The sequence below is a fragment of the Malus sylvestris genome, chromosome 11 (assembly GCF_916048215.2).
Source record: "Malus sylvestris chromosome 11, drMalSylv7.2, whole genome shotgun sequence".
Lineage (NCBI taxonomy): Eukaryota > Viridiplantae > Streptophyta > Magnoliopsida > Rosales > Rosaceae > Malus > Malus sylvestris.
Genome location: NC_062270.1, coordinates 24324221 through 24346593, shown reverse-complemented (window position 1 = coordinate 24346593; position 22373 = coordinate 24324221). Strand labels below are relative to the sequence as shown.

Here is a 22373-nt window from a genome sequence, read left to right as displayed (position 1 = left end):
CCAAGAGCTGGAAGATTTTGTCTTCCTCAATTTTTTTCAGTCATACAGCAGCATCAGTGGTGTGTGGACGAATAACCTCCAGTTCATTCCACATGTTCTTCATGCTACCTAAGAGTTGAACGAAAGGCTTACCTTCTTATTGAAGACAAGCAAGATTCTTTTTTAGTTGGAACAATCAAGCATCATTATTTTGATTACCATACATTTCCTTAACAAACAGCCAAAGAAAATGAGAGGACTTTGAAAAGTTGAAGATTTTAGCAATTTTTCTTTCTATATAATTGAGAAGCCATGATATGACCAACTGGTCCTTGCATAGCCAAACTTCATAGTTGGGAGAAACGACATCAGGAGCTTTGATGCTACCATTGATATAGCCAAATTTTGCATGCCCACTGAGAGCAAGAGTGAGATGACCAGGTAAATAGTTGAATTCATTTAGTAGCACTGAACTCAAGCGTTGGTTGGGATTAACATCAACCTCAAATAAATTTGGAGGTGAGAATTGATAAGCTTTATCTAAAAATGAAGGATTTCTTCTGCCATTTTAGCAAAAAGGTCTTAGAAACCCTAGCAGGATAAGAAAGCAGCACAGACAACAAAAAATTCAGAAGCAGGCTGATTATGGTTCCTACTCTAATACCAGGTTGATTTTTGTTGTAATTTGAAGGTTTTGTATATATTTTTCTGTGTGAAGAACAAGAAGCCAGGTTACAATATAAAGGCAAGGTTGAAGACAAAAAAATATTGCCTTCCTTAAATTCCTTGACAATAAGGAGACATGACAAGACATGGACAATAAACTCCTTGACTAATGCAACTAGCTACCTTAGAGGAGACAGCTGCACTACACTTTTCCCTACTACTTAGCCTTAATTTCCTTGGTTGACTTTCATCTTCCAATAATCACTGATTCGGAATAGCTTTGTTGTGACATGAATGATTTGACAGTTTCCGATTTAAATGATTTGTTCAGATATGAGATAAACTTCTTCATTAGAATGATACACGATTGAGATTGTATATGAACTCTATATCTTCAATGTGGAACCCACTTACTTTTTCATCTCATGTTAGTAAACGCATGATACACACAACTTGTATTGTCATTCTATGGTAAGTAAACATGTCATTATTGTTGTGATGATGTCTTTGATGTATTGTGACAAATGAACAAAAAATTTATCCGCTGAGGGCTTCACATTCATCTCAAGCACTGTTCTAAAAATCCCTACCTAGCGCCGCCTAGGCGCTAGGCGGCTGGCCACCGCCCCAATTAATGCCTAGGCGTTTGAAAATTAAGAAATGATGCCTAGACCTGCTGAGGCGTCCACCTAGACCGCCTAGCCTGCCCAGACCGTCCTAGGTCGTGACTCACTTAGACAAAAAATAGATAACTTTCATTTTGCATTTTATTTTTTTTCATAAATTGTAATAGACTTGTTGCATACTTAAATGAACACACATTATATCCTTATTCCCCATGTTTTCATTATATTCCAATACTTCATAATATTTATGTTATTCTATTTTGTAGTTTATGATGAAATTATATATATTTAAAGTATAAACAAGCACTTATTCACATGAAATATAATAGATTTACTTAAATCCACCTAGTCCGCCTAGGCGCTAGGCCCCAGCCGGCCACCCGACTAGCACTTAGCATCTTTTAGAACCTTGATCTCAAGTGCCCAATGTTAAGGCAACCTTCGTGACTCCAACTTCTTCAAGTGCCCAGATTTGCTATGATAATCCTCTATCATTTTTGCACGAAGGTGCAAAATATACTTGAAGACAATCGTTGGCCACTCATCTTAATACAACCCTACAAAGTTCCTTGTTCCAGCAGGGTAGTATCGCATCAACTTTTGACATAGACGGGTACCAAATATGAGAAAAAATCAGAAGCAAAGTTCCTTACATCTCCTTGTCCTTGGAAGCAACACGAAGTTCTATTCATTTGAATATCAGAGTGAGGAACGAACAAGACTAAGAAAATAATAAGAATTTTATTAAACTAACTGAGAATGCCGAAACGGCTACAAAAGCCTAAGAGACTACATTGTGAATGAATTGATTTCTACGAGCTACAAAACATCATATATTTAGAGAACTAACATAACCCTAATAAGCAAGAAAACGAAACCCTAATACTAACGGGCTAAGCCCAAATTCAAACAATAAAATAATCCTAAATTCCAACACCCCCGTCAAACTCATGATGAGTTTACCAACAAGCAGATGTGGATGCAAGCTCCGTTACGCGGACAAGACAAGACAAACTCCGTTAGGCTAACACGACAAGGCAAGCTCCGTTAGGTGGACAGGACAAGGAAAGCTCAGTTAGGCGGACACGACAAGACAAGCTCCGTTAGACGGATACGACAAGACAAACTCCGAACACAAGCCCAATAGCAGAATCACGTGGGCCCCAAAGACTTAAAAACAGCCAATCTCTCTTTTTCTTTTTTTCTTCCTTTTTTTTCCTTCTATGCAAACAAACTCAGCAACAAGCTCTTTTTCTTCGCCAGTGTAGGATGATGGAGAAGGATCCATATGAGGGGTAACGACGGCGGGTGTGGGCAGCAATGCAACAAGGATGGAGACGATCAAAAGAGGTTCAAGGCTAGGAAGCCAGGCAGGTGTCTTGGTTCAGTTGTGCTGTTTTGCAGCAGATCATGGGTGGCTCTCGATTATGAGGTCCTGAAGCAGTAACGATGGTCGGTGGAAGGTGCGAGTTTAAAGACTGACAAACAGCGGTGAGGAATGGCTCCAGCGCGGGCCGGCTCTGGTGGCTCAATTTTGGCATGGCTTCAGAAGACAAATTGATAACAACCAAGCAGATTAAATCCCGAAGGATTGAACCTGCTCTGATACCAAATTGAATATCAGAATGCAGAACAAACAAGACTAACAAAATAATAAGAATTTTATTAAACTAACTGATAATGCCGAAACGGCTACAAAACCCTAAGAGACTAAATTGTGAATGAATTGATTTCTACGAGCTACAAAGCATCATATATATAAAGAACTAATCTAACCCTAATAAGCAAGAAAACGAAACCCTAATACTAATGGACTAAGTACAAATTCAAACAATAAAATAATCCTAAATTCCAACCCATCATGTACAAAGGATCCTTAACGTGTTTGTTTTCAAGTTCTCCAGTGACAAATCTTGGGAATCTTAATACAAATTGCTTTCTATATGGTATATCCTGTGCCTGCTGCTCTGTTTGGAAACAACTCATCTCTCTCCATGTGACGGGTAAGAGTTGCGAGACATCCATATACCATTTCAGATTGACCATGAGAACCGTAAGCAGTGATCATGGAGGTCCATGACACAAGATCTCTTTCTGGTAATCTATTAAAAACATTAAGTGCTTCAGCCACCACACCGCATTTAACATACAAGTCAAGGAGAGCTCCCATCAGGCCATCACTATTTCGTTGGTTTCTAACTCACTATCAATGAGAGTCCTGTGAATCTGCTTACCCTTTTCCAGTGCTGCAAATTGCGAACAAGCTGATAAGATACTAGTTCCTAACTTCCTATGATGGCATTTGGCCTTACACCAGCTTCTTTCATGTCATCATACATGGCCGGAGCCCCAAAATAATAACTCATTTTCACATATCTAGAAATCATAACATTCCAAGAAACTGCGTTTGTTTTAGGCATCTTTTCAAAGACATTCTCAGCTGATGAGACACTTCCACACATGAAGTAGAGATCCATAAGCGAGTTGTAAATGTAGATATCGGTCTCTATATTGTTTCTTATAATAAACCCATGTATCAATTTTATGTGATGTAGTTGGGCTGACCTTGAACTTGCCAATAGTATGCTACTGAAAATAGTTAAAGCGGGACTCGTTCCTTCATCATTCATCCTTCTAAAAAGTTGGATACAAGATCTACTGTCGCCTGTTACACTGTATGCTGTGATCATAGAGTTCCAAGAAATTACATTCTTTATTGGGATCTGCTCAAAAACCTCTTTTGCCATATCTAAACATCCGCATTTTCCATACATATCCACAACAGCAGAACAAACAACGGAATCCAAAATCAATCTATTTTTTATCAACCCCTTGTGAATCTCCATGCCTCTCTCTAAATCTAAAAGTCTTGCACACGACGAAATAACAGTTGTAAGCGTTATTGAATTAGGCATAAATCCAAAGCTCCTCATCTTTTCAAACAAGTCTGTTGCCTTATGAGCTTGCCCATCTTGATAATAACAAGAAATTACAGTATTCCAACATGCCACACCTCTCTCGGGCATTTCATCAAAAACCGTATTGCACACTAAAAATTTTTGCATTTAGCATACATGCACACCACACGAGAGAGTTGGCAACAGCAATATTTGATACGAAAGCAATCTTTATCAACCTTTATCAGAATACAGATGAGATCAAAAAGGCCAACGACTGGAAGCGAGAGTCCAGCTATGGATCAATCTTGAACCAACTTCCCCTGGTACACCACAGGCCTTAAGGACACTTGGATAAGTGCAACTATCAGGACAAAGATGAGGATAGCACGGTAAACTGCCAAAGAGGTCAAGAGCTTCATTGAACATGAAGTTCTTGGTATTAGCTGTCATGAGGCCATTCCACAAGGAAATACTGGATGGTTTTCATTGAATCAGAGTCATAAAAACAGCAAGAGAAGTACAAGTCTATGAGGTTTTTGCAGAGAGCAGGGTCATTCTGTAAGCCTAGAGTGAGCATTTTTTGGTGGATAAGCTTTCCTTGCTTCAGAGATGTGGAACTACTACACGTTCATAAGATACATAATAGTTTTGTCGTGTCCATTCAAGGTGTAGTAGAGAAAAGGTGATAAGAATGTAGAAGAATGCTGACCGAAAACTCACAAGTTGAAGTTTGGCCCAAGATACTCCTTACACCTTAGAGCCTTAAACCATTGAGTGCCATTAATGTACCTTAAACCCTACCACCTCATATGTTCCAAACTCTGCACCTGAACACAGAAATATGATCAACTAAAACAGTGCAAATCACCTCAATCAAACTTTTAAATATGAACCGGTAACATAGTTATACAGCAAAATGGAACATATGTCAACCCATATTTCTCAAGCAATCTTACAAATCAGTTTATTAATTCCACCCTAGTTGCCATTTAATGAAGGACGGAAATGCTCTAAAAAATTTCTACAAGCAAAATGATTTAAAAACGATCTCCCATGATTAATAATCTAGTAACTCTCAAGTTAAAACAGTCCCATAAGAGACACTTATTTGAAGATGAAGCAAAATATTAGTCATTGTGGGATGTCTAGTAGATGAAACGTATGTATTTTTTTGTGTTCTTTCAGTTCAATCTACTGCTTCTAGGTTTTACTTGATAAAATTGGTAAACATTATATCTATATCAGTACCACATATCAGTGGAATATAATGCAGGTTATAGTACAAAAGACATGTTACCGCCGAAGTTGAAAATTGACAAGCCATGAATGGGTTATAAAAATGCCTTTCATCTACACATTCACCAGGATGACAGCAAATTTGACAAATAAATTTCTCTACAGTAGTCTCATATTCCAGAACAGCAATCCAAAATGGGATCAAAATTAGGCCATATATGATGGGATTAGTAACCCTTCATCAACCCTCATCCTTTTCTCTGGGTGATAAGACTCGTATTCTCAGTCATTTTTTAGACATTAGTCATGGTAGCAAAAACTGCTTGAAATGAAACACCATGAACATAACATGTGGGATTTGTATTTAGAAAGACAAAAGATGAAAATGACTAGAACTCTTGAGTTGAATTACAGCATGAGAATTGAGAGCGGAGAATGTACCTTAAACTTTAAAGCCCCATACGTTCCATACTCCGAACCTGGACATATTCATAGAATTCTTATGATAATATCGTAGGAGAATAACACGACAGAAAACAAGCAAGACGGTGTGCAGGATTCCTTAAGAGATTTGTGAAAACATAAAAAACAAAGTCATTCGACAAGAGCCTACCATCTGAACATCCATTAGGACGACACGGAAAATTAACAAAATAGATTGGGATACACTTCCCTTCTACACAAAAAGAATGTGAGCATATTTCAAACCCATTCGCTCAAAACCCAGAATATCAACAGAGAAAAACAAAATACAGAACATATAAGTAAGGGTTTTGAAGATGATTTGTGAAGGGTGTTTTAAAGGAATACCAATGGCACCACTGTCAGTGGGGGCGGTAGCCACCCGTGTGAAGCAGCTATTTTCCTCAGCCATCTCCCTCAAGCAAGCCTAACTAAAAAACGATATCAAAAGGTTGATTGATATGGAGCTGGAGAGGAATATGGGCTTGACGTTTAAATTTAAAAGTTAAAAAAATTCCATTGCCGGGAATCGAACCCGGGTCTCCTGGGTGAAAGCCAGATATCCTAACCGCTGGACGACAATGGATTATGGTTGTAATTTCAGACATTCACTTAATGTAGTTTTCCTTCATAGCTTCTCTTCAGGTAAGATGGGCCTTGCACCACCTGTATAGAGTATTGTAGACATCGAAATTTCGGTGAAAACAAATGTTCACCAACGCATTAAAGTTTTGACGTGTCAGGGCATACATGGCATATGCCACGTGTTGTACAAATTGTACACATGGCGTGTGACCCAACAAAATAAGAAGAAATACCCTTGAAGGATTAAACAAGTTTTTCTTCTCATTTTGGGCAATGACAAGGCAAGCACACTTCAATCCATTGAGGATTAAAACAAGTTTTTCTTCTCATTTTGGGCAATGACAAGGCAAGCACACTTTAATCCATTACGGATCAAAGCAAGTTTTTCTCATTTGGGCAATGACAAAGCATGCACATTTCAAGTTTAAAATGGTATTAAGTGGGAAATTAGGCCATAAGTTACACCACTTCAATTTCAATATTGCTTTAAGTGGGAAAATTAGGCAATGGTGCTTGGAAAAGAAAAAAAAATTGTGGTGGTGATTCATTCTCAAAGCCTATAAATAGGTGATGCGATGAAAGTTAAGCACTCAAATTAAACCCTCTTGTTGTCAAATTGTAGTAATAATGCAAGTAGGGATCATTCTAAACCGGGGATTAGGAGGGCTTGCTAAAACCTCTAAACTTACTCAAAAACATAAAAACAAAGTTAAAAACGTTTGAATAGACTCAAGGGACTCAAAACATATTCTAAAGACTCAAAACTGCCTAAAAACACAAACTGGGCAAATTTGACTCTAACACAATTTTGGACGAATTTAGTGTTTTGGTTTGAATCAAAACATTCAAAAACACAAACAAAACCAAAATTTAACACTTTGAAACACGAAAGTAAAATGGGGATTTTGGTTTTGATGAATTTGAAACAAACAAACAAGTTATAAAACTAGGCAGATTGTAAGACAAATTTAAGGAATACGATGATGGATTGATTAGTTAGAGGTCCGTTCTTCACACATGACACACTTGTACATGAATCGATTTCCAATTGCTTTTCAATAAACTATGATGCTCAACACCCCAGATTAACCGTGATGCACAAATTAACCCTCAGATTTTCCTTTACTCATTGAGTTGGATAAATGCATGCAACAACCCAAATCATTCTCTAAAAGTCCCCTATATGAATGCATAATAGAGACACAATCAGAGATCGTTACGTTCAATGACAATCATAAGTGTTGACGAGGCAATTATAACTATGAATGCATGATACAATTTCCAAGAATTCAATTAACGCGAGTGTGATAAACAACCTTCACTACTCATGAATATAAACTTGTAACGATTAGGTGAAACTCATTTATATTCTAGCATCTAATTCATGCATGAAAACTAAGTATGCATCCTTAATAAACATACAAGAATCAGTTATGAATAAAATAGATAATTGAATTGCAATCACAACTTATCAAATCACAATTGGAAGAAATCAATTCAAATCTCAAGCATGTTCATGGCTTCAAACTTTCCCCTAACTAAATAGGGGTTTAGCCACTCATAATTGCAACAAAATTAGAAAATAACAAAGTAGACATTGAAAGCAAGAACGGAGTACACCTAAAACGCTCCAAAGTTCCAAGCTTGAAACGTCAAGGACCTTTGTTTTCACCACCTTGTTGTAGCACAAGTGTCTAGGATGTGTATGGATATATGGATGGAATGGATTTGCACGGCTAAGAGATGAAAGTGTATGGATTGGTGAGATGTAGTATGGCTAGATGAATGGATGGAGGTCACGGCAAGGAAATTGTGTTTGTGAATGAAGTTGTGAGATGTGAAATGTAGTGTCTTTGGATGATGGCCCCCAAATTATGGTGAAGGGTGGATGTATTTATAGGCTAGGGAGAGAAGTGTATGGAGTTGTAATGAGTGGATGTAATGGGTGTAGTGGGTGAGTGTTGTGGTAATGAGTGGATTGTAGTGGGTGAGTGTTGTGGTAATGAGTGGATGTTATGGGTGTAGTGGATGAATGTTTGGTAATGAGTGGATGTAATGGGTGTAGTGGATGAGTGTTTGGTCATGAGTAATGTTTGGTAATGAGTGGATGTAATGGGTGTAGTGGGTGAGTGTTTGGTAATGAGTGGATGTAATGGGTGTAGTGGGTGGATGTAATGGGTGTAGTGAATGAGTGTTTGGTAATGAGTGGATGTAATAGGTGTAGTGGATGGATGTTTGGAGAATGGATGTGTTGGGTGAAATGAGTGAATGTAGTGGTAGGTGAATGTGTTGGGTGAAATAAGTGGATGTAGTGGTAGGTGAGTGGATGTAGTGGTAGGTGAATGTATGTGTTGGGTGAAATAAGTGTGCTAAAATGGTTATTTATAGGGAGATGATGATGCACAAACTTCAAATTTCGTCCATTCCTTTTGCTTCAAGCATATGCTATCCATTCCATGCCCAAAAATGCTCCAGAATGCTCAAAAATGCACTTCTTTGCCACATTAACCCTTTGGACCTACAAACACACGAAAATAGCTTAAAATACTAAAATAACTACGAACTAACAACATAAATGCCAAGAAACAAGCTAACTAAGTCGCATAAATATGCTCCTATCAATTGGCTTCTCCATCAAGGTATCAAACATCCTAAAATTCACAAATACATTTCTCTACTCCCAAAATGGAAGAGAATACTCCCCACACATCCAAAATCCTTGAAGCTTTGAAACTCTCAAGCTCTCAAGAAAATCCTGAAGGATCAAGAAAGCCCTCTTCGTTCTTCGTCAAATCCTCCTTCAAGATCAAAGCCCCAACGACCCTTGAAGAACTTCCACCAATTTAAGATCAAGCCTCGACGACCCTTGAAGAAAGTGTTCATCGTTCATCATCCGTTCATTATAAATTCAAGCCCCAACGGCCCTTGAAGAAACTTCCAACCATTCATCCAAGATCAAGCCTTGACGGCCCTTGGATCAATCACACATCCACAAATCAACACCTTACGGAGATCGAATTAGAGGATCAAAATTGAGAGAGATTGTAACCCCAAAATCATTAACACCAAAATATTTCTTTGTACACGTGTTCTTGTTTCAAGAAATTTCTGTGTTCACAAGTATGGTACCATGAATTTTTTTGAGTCAGAATAATGCGGATCGGAATACAAGTGCTTTTTATTTTCAGTTATGGACTAGCCGGCTCTTATTGGGTTGACTATATGAACGATCAGCGGTATCACCATACCTTGTTTTTGGAATGGTAGGCAAGGCCTGCAAGTCTTGCCAATAATGAACACAATTGCTTTGAAAGACATGGAATCTGATCTAACTAGGGATCAGGTTAGTTTCTTATATCTTGGAGATTGCTACAATCTATGGATTGGCTTATGTCTCGAGTAATCACAATCTACAGGGAAAGAATATCTATATCCGCTAGAGATATATATCCCCTTCTGTTGTATCTTTCTTATGGATAAGACACTTTGTGAGATTCAAGGGTTGTATCTTGGAGTTGTAGGCAGTCGTTATAATTGGCACGTAGGGAGTTGTCTACTGCTTTAGGACAGTAACAACACCCCTCTTTTGATATCACAGGCCAGCTTTGTTTATTGATATTTGTGTTGATGCATTTGGGTATTATCTAATTGATTGAATTTACATGTGTATTATGATTATGATCATTTATATTATCCTACAACTAAGGTTGTAATACAATTGCAAAAATTTTGAGTGGTTATATTTGTTTGTCTTTTTTCTTTTTTTTTGTCAAATAATAGATTTTGTTAGATTAGATGTTAGATTAATCACTGATAGAGTTCAAACCAAAGCCATAATGCAATGGCTCAATATCTTTCCACATTTGTGATAAAGGGCCATTTGCGAGTGGTTATATATGTTGTTAGAGAGATTATATTCACATACCCCAAATTACTTCTCCCACATCCTTTTAATTTTTTAATAATTTCTACACACCACTAACACTTGATAGAAAAATATTAAAAAATTAAAAAGGTGTGAGAGAAGTAATTTAGGATGTGTGAATATAATCTCCCTTGTTAATTGGTAGATGTGATTGTTTAACCTATTTATATTATTATATATATGCATCTCTCTACAATTGGAGAAAATGTTTCAATGCATGAGTTTGTTTACTGTGCATTTGAAATCTATTTCATCGTTCATTGAAAGCATCAATAAGGGTGCGCTTGTTGCACCGAATTATTTCAGACTGAACTATCTTCAGGGACTAAGCTGGACTGGCTTAGAATAAACTAAACTAGACTGATTTAGTGAAGTGTTTTACTGCAGTGTTAGATTAAGAAGCAGAATAATAAAATTTTCAACATGCAATTCACAAATCCAACACCAAATTAGCACAAACGACTCAAATTTTCAACCAAAATTAACTTAGTATATGCACTAAAATGCTAAATTTCAAAACACCAAGTTCAAAAATCACCAAAAACCATCATTTGGGTCCAAACATGGACTCTCTTCTTCTTTTTCGCTGGAAATTACAAGTAGCAACATTCTTCAATTGTGAGAAAATTGCAATTTTCTCCCTAATCTAATCCCCAAATTCAAGTCAACTCTTGATGCTTGACCAGAAAATTCTAAAACTTGACAAGAAATGTAGATGCAAATTTTCTATTTTCCTAATGAAAATTTGGGATAAATTGCTAATTAGATTTGAGAATTTGAAAATTGGAGACAAAGATGGGGGAGGGAGTTATCAAATGTCTTATGGGAAGCCATATTTGATGAGCTCCTCATTCTCGAACTTGTCGAGCTCATGAAAATGGTGAAATTGCCGACGAACAGTTGAGCTTTGACTCAGAACACCATGTTTCTCCCTTTAGAATTCGATCGCCGCAGAAGAAAGCAACGAACTTAGGAGAGAAGCTAGGCCTTCCAAGTTCCTGTTTTCATTGAAGCCCAGGGCAACTAAGCAGATGAAGGCGATATAGGATGCATGCGAGAGTGGACGAAGGGAATAGAGGACGAAGGAAGGTCTTAGCTAGTCCTGTAGGTTTCGAGGTCTCTCGTTAAGACTAGCTATTGAAGCCGTTTGTGAATGCGAGTCCCACGTAGTACCATTAATGTTAGTCCCGCAAGCCACGAACCACAAGACTACATTAATACTTAATCCAATCCAATCCAATCCAATGAAGGCTAACGAGGGTAAACAAATACCCCCAAGTACTTTAATACCACGACTTCCATATTCTATCATTTATTTTTTGGGATTGTTAATACATGCTTTCATTGTTATGTTTTTCCCAGCCCTTCTGTTTCTATAACTTACAATCTAAAATAGAATTGTTAAGGCCATCTCCAATGGAGAAGGCTAAAGGTCCAAAAACCAAAAAAATGACCTAATTTGTCCAAATACTCATCTCCAACTGATGGCTGAGCTATAATTTTACAAAGCCCACCAGGTCATCATTTGGCTAAAAGGGCATCATGCTGGCCAAATGTAGCCTCTCTCTTAACCCTTTTTTTGGGGTAAGCTATTTAGTTGCAATAATTGATTCAAATTCAACGGTTAGGTTTGAAAACATCCAAAGGTAGTTGAATTAAATTACCTATAAATTTACAGTTGCAATAATATGATTTACCTATGAATTTACAGTTATAAGTTAAATTCTCATGAAAACATCCAAAGGTAGTAACATTTGTTTCTTCATATACTACTGTAAGTTTAGTGCGTGTATGATTTAATTTATAACTGTAAATTATTGACTTTTTGTGTTGCATGAGAAATTCTTACTAGAAAACTAACTTGATTATTTAAGATCTGAGTATATCGATAATTTTCTTTAGAAGCGAAGTGGGATTATTCGATTTGATCTTTTCTCTTAATCAAGAAACTATCAGAACAAAGTCTATCTAGAAATACCAAAGCATCTGAGAATCCTTGTATCACATTACATTACATAACTTGCATTTGCATATTGTTTATTTTATGTGAGTACTTTAATCCCATGCCTAACAATAGTTTGCGGACTGCATCTCTCTCTTGAATTATAATAGTATTTTCACCACACAGTTAATCTTCATCTTAGTTTGTGTTTCCAAGTTGTTTGGCTTAACTTTCTGTGTGGGTAGTGATATGTAAATGAAATTTTAACTAGTATTGACATTGTTTGGCTTAACATTTGAAAAGCTATGCAAAATAAGGTATTATAAAATGGAACTCGATAGAGTTGGATAAACCCGAACCCAATTAACACTCAGACCCAACAAAACCCTCATGAAACCAAACCCAACCCAAAGTCGAATTGTCAAAGTTGGGTTAGGTTTGCGTTGACCTTCCAACGTGCCGCGTTGCAACCCTAGTATAGAATACTCCAGATGCAGGTAGGCGATTTTTGTTGAATTTGTAAAGAGCCATTGTGTCACATATAGACTAGTAAACCATGCATCCACTTTCAAAAACTCTACAATTCAAGAGGTCTCCCAAACCAAGAGGACCAATTCTACAACCGTTCCTTTGTTCCAATACACAACATTGTAATGTGATGAATTATGTGCACATCATATGGTAACACAGAGCTGGTTATATCATGTACAAAACGCGCATCCTCGATGCCTCGAATATAAACAAATTTATGAACCATTGCGGAAAAGACGAATTTTTTTTTGCAGATACAATCGCTTATGGAATTTACACCTCAGCTGCTTTCCACAAGCGCCAGCAACCTAATAGGAATTTACATTTCTCACCCTCAAACCCCCACACAAGGAACATAGGGAAAAATTGGAATACAATTAGAGAAAAATGGGAAAAGTAAAAACGCAATCAAACCCCTATACCAAACCTCTGCTTCTTCAAACCTTTATAAGAATCAAAGCCAACGCTAATTAACGAATCAGACCTTGGTAACCCAAGCTTGAACCTGAAACAAAAATATTGTTTCCATGTACAGATGACTGTTCCCACATGTCAGTGAGCCAAGTCCTCGCTCCCAACGCCTACACTAGACTTGTCTACTGTGCGCACATTGTATTGTTCATATACTCTTGCTCGGTTCTCTGCCCACCACTGTTCTGCTTGTTTCTCACTAAATCGCTTCCGACTGCATTCACCAGTGATATAAATTTGGATTACTGTATGAATATACTATATGGTAAACTTCTATAGTGCATATACAATTTACTCTCTCTCTTTCTCTCTCTCTCTCTCTCTCTATATATATATATATATATTATATTTGTATGAATGAAATGTTCTCTTCCAGACAGTGTGGCAACATAAGCAATCTATGAATCCAAATCATTGATTAGGTAGATTCTTCTTGCCCGAAAATGTAGTCTCGATTCATAGGTATGTTACCAGTCTGGCAAGAGAACATTGTCCCATATATACACTAATACATGCTATTATCAAAAAGGGAAAAACACATATACCCACATATTGTTATGTAGGTAAGTACAATATACCTGAAACGAACTCGCTTGAGATCCTTGGCGCCTCCCGGTAGGGAAGTAAGTGTGATATATACACCAGGCTCATCTTGCTCAACCCATTCAGATTCATGATGAGATTCGTTTTCTTTAATTTTGTTCCCATTTCTGGTTGCCACATCTAGATGTCCTTGTTTGTTGTGACCTGAATTGCGGTTACTGGTGGTGTTGGACCCATTAGAAAACAACTGACTGTTTGGTTCATTGGAGTCTGGTTCTTGGAATGTTAATTGACCATTCAATCGGTCAGTCGAAGGAATAGGAACTTCGTTGGAAGGATCAGAACCCAAGGAAGAAGCTAGAGAGGGTGATTTGATATTCCGTACTGCTCCAACAGGCAGCCTTTCAGCCATGTCCTTCAACTGGTCAACATATACAAAACACAAAATTAACCATCAGCTAGACTTGGCCTATAAGAGCACAAGTGACAGTATACAGGAAGGATCTATTTGTGCCCGACCACTTGAATAGATCACCAGAACTGACTCAGGAAAATCTCTTTAGCGCATGGCACTGTAACCATTCCATGTGGTTCAATATGTCATACACATTTATTGTGGAAAAGAAAAAGTTGATCTCTATCAAATATACTAAGCAAGCAGTCACCACATGTCAAATGAAAACCAGAATCAAACTGAGAATCCATTTCTTCACCGTTTCTGGTGGAAAAGAACTCTTAAGTACACCTAGATACATTTTCGATAGATAGCAGAACTTATAACATAAAGAAAAATCAATAATCAATCTAACTAACAAACTACATTTGAAACAATGGTTAAAAATAACATTAAGTATTGTACCAAGAAAGTAAACATCTATCGTATTCTTACTTGGGCAGTAAGTGACTGGATCACTTCCTTTGCTGCTTTGCATTTTGCAGTCTCCGCACCTGCAATTGCTATTGCTTCCTTCAGCTGTTTAGTTGTTCGTTCCAGCTCAACTTCTTGTAGTTGGGCTTTTTGAGTAAGACTTTCAACCTTAGAGATAATAGTAGTCAGACAAAACGCTCAAGGAGAAAACTGAACAAGTCTAATATGAATATGTTTGGTCTTGGAAAGTAAATTTGAAGGGCATGGACAGCCCAACACCACGTCTTCAGACAAATTACATTTATAAAGTCAATTATCTGACAAATGTCATATTTCTAAAAATAGAAAAAGAATAACATGATTGTTTCAATTTTTTTTTTCCTCTCTTTGTTTTTTTCTCTTGGTATGTTTCTTATTAATTATCTATGATTCTTTTCAATTATCTCAAAAAAAAGTTAATTTTCCACCAAGTAAAAAGTAACACTGATTGCTTTAATTTCTTTCTTTTGCTCTCTCTTTGCTATATTTCTTACTGTTAATTGCCCAGTCACTTAAAACGAAAAATCATGCCACATTGTCTGCTCCACATTTGAGAATAACAAAATTCATCTTCGACTACCTGTTGATCAATAAAAAATTATCGCCAGTTGTGACCTCAATTCATTTGAAATACTTGGTAATTGAATTTTTATTTGGATATAGTTCGATGAAAAGGCATATTTCGTTTTCTAGTTTAAAGAAAATTTCTCATGTTGTAGGGGAGAGGGATTTTGATTTCTATATGTGAAATATTACTATGTGAAATTCATAAAGATCCAGACTTGCAATTTCTTAAAATTCTTGCCAATAGTTATATTAATTCCAAAATGAAAAAAGTTGAAATTGAGTTGTCGGAGTTTAATTTCCACAAATAGCTCACTACACAATTACTTATTTCATCAAAATAAAAACTGGTGAAAGGAGAAAAAGAGAATCAAGTAAACAAAGTCAATTTTCACTAGCCGCTGACTTACAAGAGAGCTGTGCACCAACACTTGTTGAAAATAAAAAGATAAGTAGTTGATACCTGTGATCTTAGTTTGATAACCTCCTGTCTGAGGCCTTCATTTGTCCTTTTAGCATCATCTACAACAATCTTTGGCGATGTGAGTCCTCCCAGAGTTGGAGTTGGTGTTGTAGAACGAGGTGGGCTGGGGCGCCTTGAAATTGGGGATGTAGCTCGAGAAATAATTCTTGATCCAGGAACAGAGGCTGAGAAAAACTTCTTGGATGACCCAAATACTGGATTAAAAGGTTTAGAAATATTAAGAGCTCCCCACTGTGATCCTCCATTTGGAACAGGTGAGACTCGACTGCTGTTAAATTCTAGTTTCTTATTTTTCTTTGATGAACGGGTTTCCACATGCTTCAGAGATTCCATTGAAGAAAACCTGGCAAGTTGCACACGAGATCTGGAGTCCAACTTATCATCTTTATCAATAACCTCATTTGAACCCTGATTGATACTTCCTCTTCTGCTTATAGATGTTGGTAATGAAGTATCAGTTTCAGCAGCTTTTCTCAGTTTATTAAAACAATTATCACAGACACGATAAGGTTTGCTAGGATTTGGTGCCATGGAAGCTTTGAGTGATTTCTTACTGCTGCAAGAATGACAAAACACAAGCCCACAATTATAACAATTATGGCGTTTTCTTTTAAAATTAAATGGAACCCGGCAGCCCGAACACATTGACTGATCAACTCCTGAAACCCATTTATGAAGGCATATAACTGCAGTAAAATTAGCACCGCAAGCAATACTTTTGACTTGCTTATCTTTCAGAGCTTCAACTAATGTTGGGGAATTCCGATCATCTATATTCCCATGACCTAAACGACCATTTGCTCCTTTTCCCCAAGTATACACTTCAGTTCTTGAAGTTAAAACTGCAACATGATAGGCACCACAAGCAATCTCTTCCACAAAACTCTTGGAGAGCTTTCCCTCAACTCGAGTTGGAAGCTTTCCATCAGCTTGAGGATTTCCTAACTGGCCATAAACAGGACTTCCCATTGTGTAGATGTGACCAGATGTTGTACGAGCAACTGTCATACTATGTCCACAAGCAACTCGACAAAAATTGGATTCAACAAGAGCGGCAACACAGGTAGGCACAAGTTTTGCTTCCTTGTCACCATGCCCAAGCCTACCCTTATCACCATCTCCCCAAGTGAACAGCTTTCCTAATGAACAGTTGCTGGCACTTGAATTCCCAACCATGACTTCTACAACTGCAGCAGTATGCCAAGCACCACAAGCTGCTCGCACAGTGCGAAGGCCCTTCAGGGATTCCACTTCCCTGGGAATTGAAACACTTTTCCGATCACCATGGCCAAGAACACCAAATGTACCATCACCAAAAGTAAACAACTGCCCAGCAGAAGTTACTACGGCTGTGTGCCAGGGTCCACAAGATATGGATGAGACATGCATAGCCTCCAAGGGTCCATTTACTCTTTTGGGGACCCAATGGCTCACTTCATTTCCATGTCCAAGTAGACCGAAATTGTAAGTTCCATCACCCCATGTGTACAGATCACCAGAAAGCGTAACAGCACAAGTATGGTACTCACCACAAGCAACAAGCTCAATGTTGATATTGCTAAGTGCATCAATGAGCTTTGGTTGCAAAACGTCAACATCCACACCATGCCCAAGCCTGCCCCCCGATTCCTCTCCCCAAGAGAAAATCTCCCCTTGCTTAGTTACTAAAGCAGCATGCCTACCACCACAGGCAATGTTTTGGACGTCAAGTACAACTTTAGATTCTAAGGCTTTGGGCAACAAAGAATCCATTTTTGCACCAAGACAGCTTCCAACTCTATGAGAACCACCACCCACAACACCATCTCCTGTGCCTTCTCCCCACATGAAAACATCTCCCAACGCATCACCATCATCATGACCAGAACCTTGGCTTGATGAGCTAACAGCACTGGATAGACTAACTCTAACAGCATCCATTGCCATTGCCTTCATCTGCCCATGTACACTGTCTGAGCCCCCAGATGACACAGAATGTACGGAAGCACTGGCCGAATCTGAAGGGAAGAAACCCTTGGGAGGAACAGCATACAGTATCACATCTGAAAGTGCCTTATCCAGACCATTTTTAGGAGGACTTTCATACGGACTACGAAGGCGAAGGTGATCTGCACTATCCTGAATGGAACAAAATAAAAGAATTTAATTTACATTTTGGACGCAAGTGAAGAAGAGCATACAAAGGGAAGGGGATCCACTCTGGATCCCTTCCACCAAGTCCACAAAGGCCACAAATCCGGGCCTTTGAAATTTGATCCAACTGCTAAAGTTATTATAACTTTTAAAGTGGGCCCCTGTTTGTAGCCGTTGGATCAAATTTCAAAGGCCCGGATTTTTGGCCTTGGTGGACTTGGTGGAAGGGAGCCGGAGAGGATCCCTTTCCCATACAAAGGAAAAAGAAGCCATACCTTCTGTAAGCTATCATTACTACCAAATGGAGAATTTAGAGGAGAGCTTCTCCGCGTGTATGTTCTAGGACTATTTGCTTCAGATGGAATTCCATCACTCCTTGACTCTGTTCTCCATTTTCGATGATGGCTGCGGGATATCAATGCTTTTAAGCCACTAAACCAAACCTCAGCTTCATCTTTATCTTTGCAAATCTAGTACATCAGAATCAGATCACTGAATACATTTACTTTAAAACAATATCAAAACCATTCTACTATGACAGTATAACCATAGGATAGAACAAAAGACGATAAAATTCAAAAGAGAGTAGATTGAAGCTTACCAAATCTAGTGACCTCTCATTATATATTAAAGAAAATGACTGGTACTCCTTCTCAGGCCGTGGATACCTTTGAAAGATTGGCTGGAAGAAATAGGGCCATGTTTGATCAGTAGAAACCAGAAAAGTCTTATCTTTTAATTTTTACTCAGACCTTAGCATCATGTTGCTGCAGATGCATAAAGATATGGAGCTCTGATAAAATTAAAACACAGAAACATACGCAAGCACAAAAGCACAATCAATGAGATATGAGGGTTATAATGAGAAATCACTAGAATCATTAGCATACAAACAAATCCTTAAAAAAAAATCATCCTTAAGATTAATAAATTCAAGGAGGAAGGACGAATAACAATAGAAATGGCACAAGAGTAGGGAAATTCAAGGCTTCTTATGATCCAGAATGGCACATGTTATATACTAGTACTACACAAGCAGTGATATATATATAAAGATGGAAAACAGAATAAAAAATAAACAGATAACCCATGGCTAAATATGGTCAAAATATCCATCTTTTTCACATAACCAGTGGTTTTTGGGTTTAAAAGTTAAAGTTACAACTTAATCGCATATTAAAAGCATACCAATTTTTTCCAGCGTTATAACTTTCTTTCAATAAAAAATCATTGACTGATGTAGTCATGCAACCACATTGTCAAAAAATTTGTACATGTGAGTAAGATATATAGATGATGCATCTTCACAGTTAAGAAACTTACAGTCCTTTGTCCAGAAATAATTCTAGACACGTGGTTTAGCTTAAGGTGCTTTTCCTCTTTCCCAGAGAACCAGATTAGAACGGATTCATCCTGAAAGCAACAACCAATGATGAATTATATCTATTAACAGGAAAAATTATGTATGACAGTGTTACGAAACTACTGTATTGAAGAGTACAAAGCTTTTAGCTACAATTAGACGCCTCAAGAATATATATCATATAAGATTGTTGATAAGAAAGGGAAATGGATGAAACGGTTGCAGAAGATCTGAGTAGGTGTACTTAATTAGTTTTAACACCATTTTATTCTGCCTGATGTAGGTGCTGAATATGATCATGTAATTAAATCCTTCTATGTTTAAGGATGGCTTCCAACATGAGAATGGATGAAAAAAATGGATACATATGGTACTCTTGCAAGGAAAGGAAAAGAACAACATAGATAAGTAGGCACACCCAAGCACAATATTATAACAGCAAATCAGAAAATTCAGGAACAAACTTACATTGGAAAGACGAAATGGACAAAACTTAGGCTTCCCCCTTCTTCCATACTTGAGCAAGTATGCCCCTTTCTTTAGAGCAGTAATAGCCTGTTGTAAGAAACAGTCAAGAATCTAACTGAAGCATATTCAGGAATTTCGTGTATGAGAAGAAAATATTAAGAAAAGAATAATAGTAAAGTATAGGAAAGGATAATAAATTACTTATTCATTAAACCTAATAAAAATATGAAGAGGAGAAAGACATTTTAAAGAAAGAAGTGCATAAATCCATAGGAGCTAGCATTCAAACTGAGTTTTAATATACAATTCTACCATGCATGGACACGGATACGGACACGGGGATACGACATGACATGGGGATATGTCAAATTAACCAGAAGAATTGATTTATGACCACAAGGGAATATGACACGACACGGGGATATGAGGGGACACCACACGGGGATACGAGGGGAAACCACCATGTCCATGCATCGTAGATACAATTCCTTTTAAGAATTCATATTGAGTTTTGCTATCATTTAGTATACAATTCCTTTGAAGGATCAGCACACTTAATTCAACCAATGAAGATCATACTGAATTAAGTGAAAGATGACATAAACACTCATAACAATTCAACCTATACTTGTATTAATCCTGGGAAGAGATGCTCTACAATGTTATGGATGCAATATTCCTAAGCACCAGTCTGAAGTGTTGATAGAAAGAAGAGAAACCTATCGGCAAGGGAGGATGGGAATGAGAAAAAAAGTTCCTATTTTCAAATGTTACAAAAAATTCATTTCCGTCATTATTCAATTATTGCCCCAGATTCTCATCAAACAAATATCCTATTCCACTAACCCCCTTTCTTCTTCTTTTTTAATTTTTTAATTTTCATCAAAGAAAATTTGAATTATATTGCCCACATCCTCCACCTCTAATACGGTAAAATCAAACCCATTTTGGTCCCATGATTTAAATAGAGTAAATCCTTCGTATGTGATACAACAATGATCAATTTAATTGGTTCTTTGCTTTTGTTTGTATATAAGGTACTGCAACTCGATTGCTAAACTCATACGTAAACCTTTAACAACTATCATCCCTAAACTTAGAGCAATCAAATGTCTTCCCTTCAACTACCCAACCCACAAACTCATATCGCAAAAAGCAGTGGAAAAAATAGTGAATTTCAATAATGTGACCCCCAACTATCAACGTTAGCAAACACTAAACTCCATGGCTTAATCTAAATGTAGTACTCTAAATTCCACGAGCTGCAGCCGCTTCACATCCCACGAGTTACAGTCTCATTCAAAAAATCATTTCATGCAATAAGCAACTCATTGCCACTTGATCACATTGAACAAAACTCGCAAATCATCATCGCCATCATCACCACCACCAATATAGCATCTCAAACAACGAGATAAACCACTCAATTTTGGATCAAATAACACCTCCTAATTAGTTTATACTCAAAGCATTCAACATTAGCAGCAACACCATTAAACAGCAGAAAATCAAATTAAAAAAAAAAAAAAAATCGATACCCCAATTCATAACAATACCTGCTCGATGTCTCTTTCGACGGGGCCGGTCCTGCTAAGATCCGAACCCATTCTATCGGTCCGCGACATTTCTTCTCCTCCTCAAAAACCCTAAACAAGTCTAGATTCTAAACCCCAATCCGGGACTCAACCACTCTCGTAACCAAACACCGCCATTCACAGACTCTGAACTCAGCCTCCAAGTGAAACCCCATATCTTCTCCCCCAAACAGCCGCCAATCTCCACCGACACTCAAATCCACCATCGTCGCCAATTTCAGTCCAACTCCAATCCAACTCCCTCAGTCCGTATAGAAACCAACGCTCTCGGGGTGTTGGAGTCTTCGCGTCTTCCGGTGCAGTCCACAAGCTCCGTCGTCCGGTGCCTAACGAAGCCGAGAGAGAAATGGGGCGAGAATTCAGTGATTCCCGGAATTGGGGAAGCGGTAAGTTGGCGAGTCACCGAGTCGCTGACTCGAGAGAGTGAGTGAGAGAGAGAGAATCTAGGGGAGGAGAAAGTGAGGGAAAAGGTGAGAAAATCCAGGTGAGTATGATCTGATTTTTTCCTTATGAGTTGCAGAGGAGGGGAGAGAAACAGCTTTAACCCAGAGGGAGAGAGGTGGATTTTTTTTTTTTTTTTTTTTTTCTTCAAGAGAAAAAGTGTAAGAAATGAATGATAAAAAGCCATAGTTAAATTGATAAGAGTATATCGTAGTAATTGCATTTCAACTTTAATCAAATTGAGGTATCAGTTTTTCAATTAAAAGTTCATTCTTATTGACCACTCAATTCATCAAAACGTGTAACTTTATGGTCATTTTCATCAACTTCGTTAAAATTATGTCAAAATAAGTTATGTTGGAATGATTATTGCCACAATTAGATTAGAAATGAGAGACCATTGCTCTAATTGGGTTAAAGTTGAGAGACCATTTCTGACACATCCCGATCTTAGAATCAAGGCGTGCTGGTCGTCACGTGAGCGTGACGTAACCAAAAGTGTGATGCGGAAGCACAAGATAAAGGAATTACGAAGGAATAAAAACCAACTAC

The 22373-nt window shown here is 37.7% G+C and overlaps 1 protein-coding gene, 1 non-coding gene and 1 pseudogene across 2 annotated transcripts; all 3 read right to left on the bottom strand.

Annotated features, from left to right (window-relative positions):
* Positions 1 to 2914: 2914 nt before the first annotated feature.
* On the bottom strand, positions 2915 to 6422 carry LOC126588877 (pentatricopeptide repeat-containing protein At5g27110-like; annotated as a pseudogene).
* On the bottom strand, positions 6384 to 6455 carry TRNAE-UUC (transfer RNA glutamic acid (anticodon UUC)). The gene has a single exon. It is a non-coding gene; the product is annotated as a tRNA-Glu (tRNA).
* Positions 6456 to 12882: 6427 nt separating this feature from the next.
* Positions 12883 to 21980, bottom strand: LOC126588875 (PH, RCC1 and FYVE domains-containing protein 1-like). Its single transcript, XM_050254020.1, has 9 exons — positions 21342 to 21980; positions 19786 to 19872; positions 19278 to 19367; positions 18556 to 18636; positions 18230 to 18424; positions 15801 to 17939; positions 14756 to 14902; positions 13902 to 14287; positions 12883 to 13537 (listed from the first exon to the last, which is right to left on the bottom strand). The coding sequence occupies exons 1-9, from the start codon at positions 21408 to 21410 to the stop codon at positions 13405 to 13407; spliced, it is 3327 nt and encodes a 1108-aa protein (XP_050109977.1). The 5' UTR covers positions 21411 to 21980; the 3' UTR covers positions 12883 to 13404.
* Positions 21981 to 22373: the final 393 nt, after the last annotated feature.

Coding starts and splice junctions, on each gene's coding strand:
- LOC126588875 (XM_050254020.1), bottom strand. CDS start 21,410: ATGTCGCGGACCGATAGAATGGGTTCGGATCTTAGCAGGACCGGCCCC. Junction 18,425..18,555: donor ATGAGAGGTCACTAGATTTG/GTAAGCTTCAAT, acceptor CTGATGTACTAG/ATTTGCAAAGATAAAGATGA. Junction 14,903..15,800: donor TTATCAAACTAAGATCACAG/GTATCAACTACT, acceptor ATTATCTCTAAG/GTTGAAAGTCTTACTCAAAA.